This window comes from Lepidochelys olivacea, assembly GCF_965140295.1.
Source record: "Lepidochelys olivacea isolate rLepOli2 genome assembly, chromosome: 8".
Lineage (NCBI taxonomy): Eukaryota > Metazoa > Chordata > Testudines > Cheloniidae > Lepidochelys > Lepidochelys olivacea.
Window position 1 is genome coordinate 50,653,200 of NC_140418.1, and position 13,488 is coordinate 50,666,687.

The following is a 13,488-nucleotide window of genomic DNA, read 5'->3' on the forward strand; positions in this document are numbered from 1 at the left end:
GAAAAACTTATTTAGTTTTGTAAATTTTTTTCATTGAAAACCTGGAAAATGTCAAAAGAAACCAAGATTTTCTGCAAAAGTTTTCACTGGGGCCAGGGAGGCAGTTTTCCATTGGAAAATGTTCCCAGTGGGAAATTCGGAACCAGTGCTACTACAGCCCTGGAACTGTAAGAGGAGAGAGGGCGCTGAGGGTCAGGGTTGCCGTGCGTTGGAACAGGGCCCGGGGAATGCTCACGTGCTTGTACTATGCTTGGCTCTGACCAGGGCTGTTAGCCCTGTGACTTCTGTAAGCATTAAACCCACATACAGTTTTCAAGAAAGAAGCAAACACCTTAATGAAAAGAAAAGGAAGACTTGTGACACCTTAGAGACTAACCAATTTATTTCAGCATGAGCTTTCGTGAGCTACAGCTCACTTCATCGGATGCATTCAGAGGAAAATACAGTGGGGAGATTTATATACACAGAGAACATGAAACAATGGATGTTACCATACACACTGTAAGGAGAGTGATCACTTAAGATGAGCTATTACCAGCAGGAGAGCAGGGGGGGAAGAAAACCTATTCCAGTGATAATCAAGGTGGGCCATTTCCAGCAGTTGACAAGAACGTCTGAGGAACAGTGTGTGTGTGGGGGGGGGAATAAACAGGGGGAAATAGTTTTACTTTGTGTAATGACCCATCCACTCCCAGTCTCTATTCAAGCCTAAGTTAATTGTATCCAGTTTGCAAATTAATTCCAATTCAGCAGTCTCTCCTTGGAGTCTGTTTCTGAAGTTTTTTTGTTGAAGTATTGCCACGCTTAGGTCTGTAATTGAGTGACCAGGGAGATGGAAGTGTTCTCCGACTGGTTTTTGAGTGTTATAATTCTTGACATCTGATTTGTGTCCATTAATTCTTTTACGTAGAGACTGTCCAGTTTGACCAATGTACATGGCAGAGGGGCATTGCTGGCACATGATGGCATATACCACATTGGTAGATGTGCAGGTGAATGAGCTTCTGATGGTGTGGCTGATGCGATTAGGCCCTATGATGGTGTCCCCTGAATAGATATGTGGGCACAGTTGGCAACGGGCTTTGTTGCAAGGATAGGTTCCTGGGTTAGTGGTTCTGTTGCAAGGACTGGCCTGTCTCCCAAGATCTGTGAGCGTGATGGGTCGTCCTTCATGATAGGTTGTAGATCCTTGATGATGCGTTGGAGAGGTTTTAGTTGGGGGCTGAAGGTGATGGCTAGTAGCATTCTGTTATTTTCTTTGTTAGGCCTGTCCTGGAGTAGGTGACTTCTGGGTACTCTTCTGGCTCTGTCAATCTGTTTCTTCACTTCAGCAGGTAGGTATTGTTGTAAGAATGCTTGATAGAGATCTTGTAGGTGTTTGTCGCTGTCTGAGGGGTTGGAGAAAATGTGGTTGTATCGTAGAGCTTGGCTGTAGACAATGGATCATGTGGTGTGGTCTGGATGAAAGCTGGAGGCATATAGGTAGGAATAGTGGTCAGTAGGTTTCTGGTATAGCGTGATGTTTATGTGACCATTGCTTATTAGCACCATAGTATCCAGAAAGTGGATCTCTTGTGTGGACTGGTCCAGGCTGAGGTTGATGGTGGGATAGAAATTGTTGAAATCATGGTGGAATTCCTCAAGGGCTTCTTTTGCATGGGTCCAGATGATGAAGATGTCATCAATGTAGCGCAAGTAGAGTAGGGGCATTAGAGGACGAGAGCTGAGGAAGCGTTGTTCTATGTCAGCCATAAAAATGTTGGCAAACTGTGGGGCCATGCGGGTACCCATAGCAGTGCCGCTGATTTGAAGGTATACGTTGTCCCCAGATATGAAATAGTTATGGGTGAGGACAAAGTCACAAAGTTCCGCCACCAGGTTTGCCGTGGCATTATTGGGGATACTGTTCCTGATGGCTTGTAGTCCATCTTTGTGTGGAATGTTGGTGTAGAGGGCTTCTACATCCATAGTGGCCAGGATGGTGTTTTCAGGAAGATCACCGATGGATTGTAGTTTCCTCAGGAAGTCAGTGGTGTCTCGAAGATAGCTGGGAGTGCTGGTAGTGTAGGGCCTGAGGAGGAAGTCTACATAGCCAGACAATCCTGCTGACAGGGTGTCAATGCCTGAGATGATGGGGCGCCCAGGATTTCCAGGTTTATGAATCTTGGGTAGCAGATGGAATACCCCAGGTCAGGATTCCAGGGGTGTGTCTGTGCGGATTTGTTCTTGTGCTTTTTCAGGGAGTTTCTTGAGCAAATGGTATAGTTTCTTTTGGTAACCCTCAGTGGGATCAGAGGGTAATGGCTTGTAGAAAGTGGTGTTGGAGAGTTGCCTAGCAGCCTCTTGTTCATATTCCGACCTATTCATGACGACGACAGCACCTCCTTTGTCAGCCTTTTTGATTATCATGTCAGAGTTGTGTTCTGCACGGCTGAGGTTATGGAGGAAGTGATTCTGCTTTTCCACAATTTCAGCCTGTGCATGTTGGCAGAAGCACTCTATGTAGAAGTCCAGTCTGTTGTTTCAACCTTCAGGAGGAGTCCACCCAGAATCCTTCTTTTTGTAGTGTTGGTAGGAAGGTCTCTGTGGGTTAGTATGTTGTTCAGAGGTGTGGTGGAAATATTCCTTGAGTCGGAGACGTCGAAAATAGGATTCTAGGTCACCACAGAACTGTATCATGTTCATGGGGGTGAAGTCATCATCATGAATAGGTCGGAATATGAATGGAATGTGCCTGACTAAGGTGCCTAATGTCAGGGACTCAAGTTTGCACATGTCGTCGACACTAACTGAATATTTAATAATTAAATCATCTGAGACCCTGAGCTGGGAAGCGCTCAAGATCGGCAGCTGGTTATTGCTCTAGAATGTTTATATCCCCCCCTCCCCCCCACTGTTCCTCAGACATTCTTGTCAACTGCTGGAAATGGCCCACCTTGATTATCACTACAATAGGTTTTCTTTCCCCTCCTCCCCCCCTGCTCTCCTGCTGCTAATAGCTCATCTTAAGTGATCATTCTCGTTACAGTGCGTATGGTAACACCCATTGTTTCATGTTCTCTATGTATATAGATCTCCCCACTGTATTTTCCACTGAATGCATCTGATGAAGTGAGCTGTAGCTCATGAAAGCTTATGTTCAAATACATTTGTTAGTCTCTAAGGTGCCACAAGTCCTCCTTTTCTTTTTGCGAATACAGACTAACACAGCTGCTACTCTGAAATCTTAATGAAAGTAGGGGATGGCGTGGGGGGCTTGACTTTGGAGTCATTCCTCTCTGTGTGAGTGACTTGGGTGTCTCCATGGGGGGCTCAGTAAGCAATGAGGAACCAGTTGGTGGGACTCAGTTCTGTGTCTAGTCAGTAGGTGTCTGTCTTGCCCCCAAAAGCCACATCTAATTTCCACCTTTGTTGGCAGTCTCAGCAGAGACACCAGGGATTGCTTGTGTGGAGCAACCAGGCCATCTCTCTAAGGCGTCTTGTTGGGATAGAGTGGGGATGCTTGCGCTTCTGTTGTTATGACCAGCAGGTTCCAGTGCATTCCGTCTCGCAACTTTCACCAGCTTGAAAACTCCACTGCCCAGAAAGGGCGGGACTTTCAAAAACATGCAAGTGAGGTAGAGCACAAATCCCATTGGCCATTATTGGGACTCATGCTCTTGAAAAGCCCAAAAAATGGGTCATGGATTCAGGACTGTTGTGGGGTGGTCATCCCGCTCTGTCTCAAAAGGGTTAAAGCCAGCCCTTGGAGAGGGCTGGGGCTGAGGGAAAAGCCTAGGCTGATTGGGAAGGCAGCCACAGCTGGGGCCACATCCCAATCAGGCCATAGCTGACCCTATAAAAGGCCAGTGAGCCAGGAACTCAAGCAGACTCTCTCTCTAGCTTCAGAGAGAGGACTGGCTGCCTGGGAGAAAAGGGTACCAGGGCTAGGGAGCGGCCAGACGAGCTGGGAAGCTCCAGCCTGGAAAACCCCCAGGCTGCAGGCCTTCCTAAAGGCCAGGAAAGGTATTAGGGCTACCGAGGGGTAGCCTGGGAATAGGCAGAGGCAGCTGATCAAACCCCGCCTTGCCAATGATGAGTGGTTTACAGACTGCAGTCTGCCCCAGTGAGCAGGGGCTAGATGGTGACTGGCAGTAGCCACTGAGGCAAGGTGGAGATAGAGGGTAGGGGGGTTCCCCTGGGCGGGGAGACCCTGATTGTGGGTTACTGCTGGGGGCAGAACCCTGAGGGAGAGGGGCAGTAGGGTCCAGGAGGGACATGGGGGCCAGCAGCGGGCGAGACACCGGCCTGCAGAGGGTGCTCTGGTCTGGAAGCACTAATTCCCAAGACAACCAGCAGGAGGTGCTGAGCTGGTGAGTCATTGCTTCACTAAAAGGGCCAAATTCAATCCTGGTGTAAGACCCTGCTCCACCAGCTTCTTTGGATCTGCACCTGGGTTTGAATGTTGCCCTTAATCTCCGGGGAGGAGTCAAGACTGTCATGGCATGAGCATCACACATCTCAGTTGGATGCACCAGGTCAGGAATACATTTAGAGGGTACCCAAGGCTGTAAATGAGAGTTTTATCTCAGAACAGACATTAAAGGAAACAGCAGCTGAAATGATCGGATGACCCAGGTGTTGAAATACCAAAGAACCTGATCCAGCAAGGGGCCAATCGGCTCTTGCAAGGCACTGAGTGCCTTCAACCTTCCTGAAAGTCTGTCTTGCCTCTTGCATCAGACACCTTGTTTGTGATTGCTAAGAAAACTGAGACATGAGTATTAGCTGGGCTAAACCATTAGAGGTTGGAGGTAGTTACTTCCCTGCATCTCTCTCTTAATGACACTGAATGCGCTTGCAATTCCAGGTGGCGTGGTCCTCAATCCAGCCTATTATGGCATGCCTGGCCATACCAACACCATGATCCACGAAGTAGGACATATCCTGGGACTCTACCATGTCTTTAAGGGAGTGAGCGAAAGGGAATCTTGTGATGATCCCTGCAGGGAGACTACACCTTCTATGGAGACCGGAGACCTCTGTGCTGACACAGCCCCTACCCCCAAAAGTAAACTCTGCCGAGATCCAGACCCTACCAACGACACTTGTGGCCACGCCCACTTCTCCGGAACGCCGTTCAACAACTACATGAGCTACACAGGTAACTGGAGGGAATTGTTATTGTATCAGCTAGAAATTCAGCTGAAGAAACCAGAGTCCTATGTCCAAAGCGATGCAAGGGTAAGAGCTAAGCCCCTACAGACTGGTGCTTTGGCCTGCACACCCACTGCGTAGCGGTACGATTGAATTCATTACCCTGTGCAACTGTTTTGTGGTGCCGCTGGCCTGAAAAGGTGCCATACAAACATATAACCAATATCTGTTCTGCTGCTGACAGTCAATGAAATGGGCCAGATCCTAAAGACCTTACTGAGTTTTTACTCAGGCCTAACTACTCCAAGTTCCAATTGACTTAGAGCTCTGAGGCAGAGCTGCTTTAGACACAGCAGCGGCTTTGATGAGTGAAGAGCTGTTTGCAATACCTGGCTGGCAAATATTAGGGTTGATAATAACGTGCTGTTATGCATGTGCTAAGCTCAATGCAATCAGATCTCATGCTCCAGGGTATAAGATGGTCACCTGCTGGGCTCAGGAAGGAGTACACTTCCCACGCACCAGCCACACCATTGCACAGTGGGTTGATTGGCTTCTGGGACTCCTCACCTTCCCTGGCAGCATCAGGTCATGGCAGGCACTGGATGCAGGATCCTACATCAGATGTGCTATGGGCCCATGCTGTGGGCTGGAAGCTCAGAGGATGTAAATTGGCATAACTCCATGGAAGCCAGTCCAATAGCACTGGCACTGGCTCTGGCTCTGTGCTCCTTCTGTGCGTGTGTTGGAGGAGCGCAACAGAGCAGGCAGAAATGCCTGGCCTGCCTCATCATGGCAGCCACACAGTGTCACTGGCAGCAATGCCCTTCTGTCCTTAACGAGGTCTGAGAGCCACTGATTTTCATCCATCTGTTAATTTTTTTTTAAAAGAACCTTGCAGTATGCTCCGAGTCCCTTGTCTTTCCCGCACAGCTTCATCCCTATTTGGCTTAACAAGGGTATTGGCCATCCGCATGGCTCAGGAAAGCACCCCTGTGCTGCGGAGAGGTCTAGTCAGGAAAACAAACAGCTGCTGAAATAGTGCCATCTTGTGGCCGACTGGAGAAATAACATGAGGAGTCATGTAAGACAAGCCATGGGGAATCTCTCTAGCCCAGGGCATTTGTGTTCTTCTCGGCTCCTTCAGGAGAGCCTTAAAACAGGACTATATTTAGTAATTAATACTGCTAATGACCACTTATATAATGCCTTTCACACAAGGATCTCAAAATGTTTCACAGACCAGTCAGTCCCTTCCCTCCTTTCTCTCTCAGACGATGACTGCACGGACAGTTTTACCCCCAACCAAGTGGCTCGAATGCATTGCTATTTGGATCTGGTGTACCAGCGATGGAGCCAGAGCAGAAAGCCCACTCCAATCCCCATGCCCCCGGTAGTCACTGGGCAGGGCCAAGACTCCCTCACCATCCACTGGCTGCCTCCCATTAGTGGCGTTCTCTATGAAAGGTAAGAGGCATTGTCACTGAGAAGGTCCCATGCTTGGCTGAACATGCCAGAAAACCGGCATAAATTAAAACGTGCCGGCCTGACTGATAGCCTCTTGCTTCTTCTAGATCACTTTGGCCAGGAACTGGTTTTGTAGTCCTACCACTGACCTTGGCCCATACCTGGATCCCTAAACAACTGCCTGTACTTGCTTCCACTGGGAATTGCCTGTCACCATTTATTTGTCCGTGGTTCCCTAGGAAAAGTCATTTGGTACTGAACCAGGGAATTTCAAAAGTTAGTGAAGGTGATGAAGATGAGTTGGCAAAACCCTCAATCTCTTTGCCAACTGGCAGACCCTGCCTGGTTTTTGTGTGTGTGTGTGTTTTGAGTGGGTGGAGAGTGGGCAGCTATTTGTGCAGCTGCCTTGTAGAAATAGAGGAACGAGGCAACCCCCCCAGTTACGTTCACTAGAAAAAAACGCCTGGTTACAAGTTTACTACTGTGATGGCAGTGTGTGCTGGGGTGTCAAGCAAGCATCCTCCGAAAAGCATTCCACTATTGGGGGTGCTCAGAGAGAGTGCCAAAGGGTTGTGTGCCATCAGGAGACAATGCCAAATGCAACCTGAGAGCGCAATTACTGAATGAAAAAAGGGCTTTGCTTAGCACTTACTGGATAAACTACTGATTTATGAGGAGGGAATATGGTCTTGTGGTTAACGCACAGGACCAGGAGCCAGAATGTTGGGATTTGGATCCCTGCTTTGTGACTTCGAGCACGTCAGTAATATTTTCAGATGTCAGTATCTTAAGTTAGCCCCTTCAGTTCCTAGCTAGGCACCTGACTAAAAGGAGCCTGACTTTCAGGGGTGCTGAACAGTCACATTCATCTGGAATTGTGGAGACTCATTGTTCTCAAGATCAGGCCTCTTTTGTCTGAGTGCCTGACTAAGGTGCCTAACGTCAGGGACTCAAGTTTACACATATCGTCGACACTAACTGAATATTTAATAATTAAATCCTCTGAGTCCCTGAGCTGGGAAGCGCTCAAGATCGGCAGCTGGTTATTGCTCTAGAATTGGCATCGCATACATTTTTAAAAATCGCATAGGCCAGGGTCCTAATCATGAAGTCAGTGAAAACCCAGTGTGGCCCAATTGATAGAGCACTGGACTGGGATTCCGGGGACCTGCTGTCTAGTCCTGGCTCTGCCACTGGCCTGCTGGGTGACATTGATCAAGTCACTTCCCCTCTCTGTGCCTCAGTTTTCCTATCTGTAAAATGGGGGTAAGGATATTTGTCCTGCATAAAGAGCATTGAGACCTATTGATGAAATGCGTCATATAAGAGCTTGGTAATATTTATTTATTACTCCCTTTGACTTCAGCGGGCTTTGGAGAGGACTGTATGTAATCTGTCCTTTTCTTTATTAATGCCCTGGGAAATGTTTGTATAGACCTGAGACTGACAGTAGCCGAGGCCCTGATTCACTAGTCCATCCATGTTCACCAAAGCACTTAAGCATGCGCTCATCTTTAGGCATGTGCTTCTTCGGTCCCATTGACTTTAATGGGACTTACACACATCCTGAAAATTAAGCATGTTTAATTGTTTAGGTGACTAGGGCTTAAATATTGTCTTCATTTGGGGTCTTACAAAGCTTAGCAGCTTGTGAATACTGTGAGTTACAATGGCAGTGCAAAGCGGTTGTGCCCATAAGCCATTTGCAAAAGAATAAGAATAATACTTCTCTAACAGCTACCAGCTCAAAGCCCTTTGCGAAGGTGAGTGAAGTCTCGCATCCCCCTGAAAGCATTTTACAAATCTGGCCTTTCAAATGCCTTTTAATTCATAGAAAATCGATGTCTGAGGACATCCTGCCCAATTAGGGAATAATTGCTCCCTAGCTGCACCAAATGGCTCATATGCCATTTGGGAGCCAGAACAGCACTGTATATGTCACACAGTGAGGGCACAGACAGGTGTCTGAACCATCAAATGGGCTTGCATCATTAAAAGAATGGCCCGAGAAGGAAAGCGGAGGCTTATGATTGAAAAATACTGCAGCGCGTTCAGGACTAACTGAATGGAATGTTTTGACATTGTCTTTAGAGCAGGAAATACTGCCCTGGTCCCTCGTTAGCTTAATGCTGACACTTTAATTAAACATGATCGCTTATTTGTATTATGGGGGCATCTAGAGGCCAAAGCTGAGTGCATGGCTCCACTTGTGCCAGGCTCTGTACGTACACATAGTATGAGACGTACTTTGGCCCAGACTGATTACAGTCTAAATAGTCAAGGCAGACACAGGAAAGGCTATTCTCCCCATTTTTGAGAGGGGAAGCTGAGGCACAGAGCGTTTACTGACCTGTCTGAGATCACACGGGGAATCTGTAGATAAGCTGGGGATCCAACCCAGATCGCCAGTATGGTACCTTAACCAGAAGGTTTCCCTTTCCCTCTCCAGCCTCTGCCAGAGCTGGCTGTGAGAACAAGCAAGCCAAGCAGCTGGCTCTTATGGGCTTCCCATGTCATGCCAAGTTGGGGATTGAGTGAGAAGAGTCCAAGTCTGATCAGAAACTGGGGGGGAAAAGAGTCTTCCTCATTCATTCTCATTCTCTCTCTCTCTCTCTCTGTTCTGCAGGGACCCCAGCACTCTCTGCGGGGACTGTGCTGAAGATGGTACTTTCAGCCAGTATGTGCATGAGGCCTCTTCCCCTCGAGTCTGTGACTCCTCCGGCTACTGGACCCCTGAGGAGGCAGTAGGTAAAGTGCCTTGTCCTCTCTCATTCACAGTGACTGCCACTCCGCTCGGTGGAGATGAGATCATCTGAGACCCAATTTTCCATATCTTTCTGCTCTATCTAAATTTAAATATCCTCTTGGTAGAAGATTGCATAAGGTAAAGCTCAGCTCCCAGGGACCATACCGGAGATACCAGCAACTTTGGGGTGCAGGGAGCTCATCAGTGTTACTAACAGCTTCCCAGGAGGGTGTTGGAGAGAGAAAAGAGGCACCTGGAAACCTGTTCAGTTGGTCTGATGTCACCAAAAGAAAAAACAGTGTATGGTGCACCCACCTCTTTGGCTTTGGATCAAACCCTATAGGAGCCTTCTCTTGGCCTTCCATGGACTTTGATCCAGCCACAGAGAGTGGCATACTCTTCCTGAGGTGTTGGTGAGAATCTCATTTCTTGGATCATTTAGGTCCAAGCAGAGCCCTGGAGAACACAGCGTAGGGAACAGTCCTTCTTCCCCACCAACAGGATGGATGGGATGAACTGATAGGTGTATCCAGTTTCAAGTGTTTATGAGCCAGGGAGGTCAGTTTAAAAAGCACCCTGGGGCAGGTTATCTTGCCCCTGGCCTTGCCTACCAGACAAGTTACAGCATGAATCACACTGGCATGCACATGCCCCTGGCATAGGAAAGAGCCAAGGGTTTCATGGTGTCACTGGAAACTTCCGCTCGAGACTGGAGCGGGGTGGAAACCTCTCTCGCAATCAGAGAAAGTGACAAATGAGGGGAAAAAAGAGGTTGTGCCAATTTGGTTAAACAGCAGAACATTTGGAGCGGTTAGCTTCAGCATTTTCCATTTCCCGGGCTGTCAGGTGGCCGTGTCATCCGTTGCAGATCAGAACTGGCTTTCCCCTTAGCAGATGCTAAATTTTTCTCCACACCAGTGTGCTGTTTTCACCAGTATGTATCAGCTGGGGTGAGAGAGAGAAACAGTTCTGCACAACCTGGGGGATTTTATGGGGACAGTGGCACAAGTCCAGGCCTTGGATAGGCACTAAATAGAACAATTGTTTGTGGCCTTGGGAAAAATTGGGTGTTTTCAGCAGAGTCCGTAAACTTGAAATTGGTTGCGCTCAGCTTCTCTTTCCATGGCTCAGAGCACATCCGTGTTGGTTTCCCTTGCTGACTGCATAGGGCTCAATCCTGAGCAAGCTTTGCTGTCGCTGATGGGGTGGAGGCAAAGGTGGCTCTCGGCCCAGTCTGCTCCAGGGCTGAGATGGGCCCCTGATAAACAGGACTTCCACTAGGGACTATTATGCTGGTGATCCCAAGCCAGCAGACAGCCATGCCCTCTCCTGCCCTTGGCCCACCCCAGAATGCCCCTAATGCTTTACACCACTCCCTGTGACAGAAGAACCGCCAGCTGCCCCTATAGAAAAGCATCAAATTCCTTTTGTGCTGCTTCGCCTAGGAGAATGATCTAATCCCTGACCCCTTCAGCCTTGGAACGTTTGGAGATCAAATAAGAATTCAGAGGCAAACTTGGCAGCATGGGCCCATCTGTACTGATGACACTCAGCCAGCCGGGTGTGCTCCTCTGCTCCTCCTCACTCGAATGCACTCACCTAATAGGGCCATGAGCCCTGCATTGGGATCTGCCTGAAAACTAGTTTCCATAACTTCTCCTCTGTAAGCTTGTGCCTAAGAATGGGAAGGCTGGTCCGAACAAAACCTAGCACTAATGCAGGGTGAGAGGTGTCGGCAGTTAACTCATGCTAATTTCTCTCCATCGCAGGTGTATAGTTAGTATGCCAGTGGCACTGAGACCAATCACAGAATCCTGCTTGGTGCAGTCCGTGTCTGTGTGTCCAGGCATGTGTGGGTTTGTGTGTGTGTGCAGGTATACCTGTGTTTCTGACAAAATGAACGCATGTGTCTGCAGGTGTTCCTGTGGATACACAGGTATATAGAGTATGTGTTTGTGTCTGAGTCATTGTACAGTTCTGTGCAAAGGGGGGATGTTTGCACTGACCTGTTTGATAAGATTGGGTCGGGGGTTCCTCTCTTGTGAGAATTTTTGAGATTTTGAACATTTTTCCCCTCCCAGATCAGAACAAAAAGTCAAGAGCTTGAACATTTTTCTGAACCGATAAACTGAAAAATATTCTGGTTTGGGATTTCAAAACATTTAGATTTGGACCTTTTTTCATTTTTGAAACTTTTTTTAGTATAAATGAAGTTAAATTTTGAAACAAAAAAAGCGGTTTTGAACTGAAAAACTGAAATGTTTTGTTTAGCCAATGGAGAAGTGACCCATTTCAACAATGTCAAAACTCTTTTTCAACTTTTTATTGGTCGCGCAATCCATGGAGACTGGCCATTCCCACAAAACCATTGGTTTTGGTTTCAACAAATGAGCCAAAACCATTTTGTTGAAAAATTCCTAGATACGCGTGTTCAGGCCTGTGTACGTCTGTGCAGGCATGCGTGTAGGGTGGGATACATATGTATGTTTCTTCATGCTGTTAGGGATCTGAGGATTTATGCATGGAGACGCAAGTTTGTTTGATATCTGTATGCTCTGAGACATTTGAGCACACACTGTATGTTGGTGTTTATGTGTGGCTGTGTGCATATGATGGCATCATTGTCTGCACACAGAATAATAGAATCTCAGGGTTGGAAGGGACCTCAGGAAGTCATCTAGTCCAACCCCCTGCTCAAAGCAGGACCAATCCCCAGCTAAATCATCCTAGCCAGGGCTTTGTCAAGCTTGACCTTAACCTCAAAGAAAGGAGATTCCACCACTTCCCAAGGTAATGCATTCCAATGCTTCACCACCCTCCTAGGGAAAAAGTTTTTCCTAATATCCAACCTAAATCTCCCCCACTGCAACTTGAGACCATTACTCCTTGTTCTGTCATCTGCTACCACTGAGAACAGTCTAGATCCATCTTCTTTGGAACCCCCCTTCAGGTAGTTGAAAGCAGCTATCAAATCCCCCCTCATTCTTCTCTTCTGCAGACTAAATAATCCCAGTTCCCGCTACCTCTCCTCATAAATCATGTGTTCCAGTCTCCTAATCATTTTTTGTTGCCCTCCGCTGGATGCTTTCCAATTTTTCCACATCCTTCTTGTAGTGTGGGGCCCAAAACTGGACACACTACTCCAAATGAGGCCTCACCAATGCCGAATAGAGGGGAATGATCACATCCCTCGATCTGCTGGCAATGCCCTTACTTATACAGCCCAAAATGCCGTTTGCCTTCTTGGCAACAAGGGCACACTGACTGATATCCAGCTTCTCATCCACTGTAACACTTAGGTCCTTTTCTGCAGAACTGCTGCCTAGCCATTCAGTCCCTAGTCTGTAGCAATGCATAGGATTCTTCTGTCTTAAATGCAGGACTCTGCACTTGTGCTTGTTGAACCTCATCAGATTTCTTTTGGCCCAATCCTCTAATTTGTCTAGGGCCCTCTGTATCCTATCCCCACCCCCCAGCGTATCTATCACTCCTCCCAGTTTAGTGTCATCTGCAAACTTGCTGAGGGTGCAGTCCAGGCCATCTGCCAGATCATTAATGAAGATATTGAACAAAACTGGCCCCAGGACCGACCCTTGGGGCATTCTGCTTGATATCAGTTGCCAGCTAGACATGGAGCCATTGATCACTACCTGTTGAGCCCGACAATCTAGCCAGCTTTCTATCCACCTTATAGTCCATTCATCCAGCTCATACTTCTTTAACTTGCTGGCAAGAATACTGTGGGAGACCGTGTCAAAAGCTTTGCTAAAGTCAAGGAATAACATGTCCACTGCTTTCCCCTCATCCATAGAGCCACTTATTTCGTCATAGAAGGCAATTGGATTAATCAGGCATGACTTGCCCTTGGTGAATCCATGCTGACTCTTCCTGATCACTTTCCTCTCCTCTAAGTGCTTCAGAATTGATTCCTGGAGGACCTGCTCCATGACTTTTTCCAGGGACTGAGGTGAGGCTGACTGGCCTGTAGTTCCCCAGATCCTCCTCCTTCCCTTTTTTAAAGATGAGCACTACATTAGCCTCTTTCCAGTCATCCGGGACTTCCCCCGATCGCCATGAGTTTTCAAAGATAATGGCCAATGGCTCTGCAGTCACATCCACCAACTCCTTTAGCACTCTCG

The 13,488-nt window shown here is 47.7% G+C and overlaps 1 protein-coding gene across 1 annotated transcript in view; it reads left to right on the top strand.

The window, feature by feature from the left end:
• PAPPA2 (pappalysin 2) overlaps window positions 1-13,488 on the top strand; it is a gene marked incomplete at its 5' end in the record, with an annotated part of 171,404 nt that overhangs the window by 61,225 nt on the left and 96,691 nt on the right. The window contains 3 exons of the mRNA XM_084637992.1: window positions 4,850-5,143; window positions 6,411-6,603; window positions 9,230-9,351. Coding sequence (XP_084494118.1) covers window positions 4,850-5,143; window positions 6,411-6,603; window positions 9,230-9,351 — 609 coding nt within the window. The remainder of the gene's footprint in view (window positions 1-4,849; window positions 5,144-6,410; window positions 6,604-9,229; window positions 9,352-13,488) is intronic.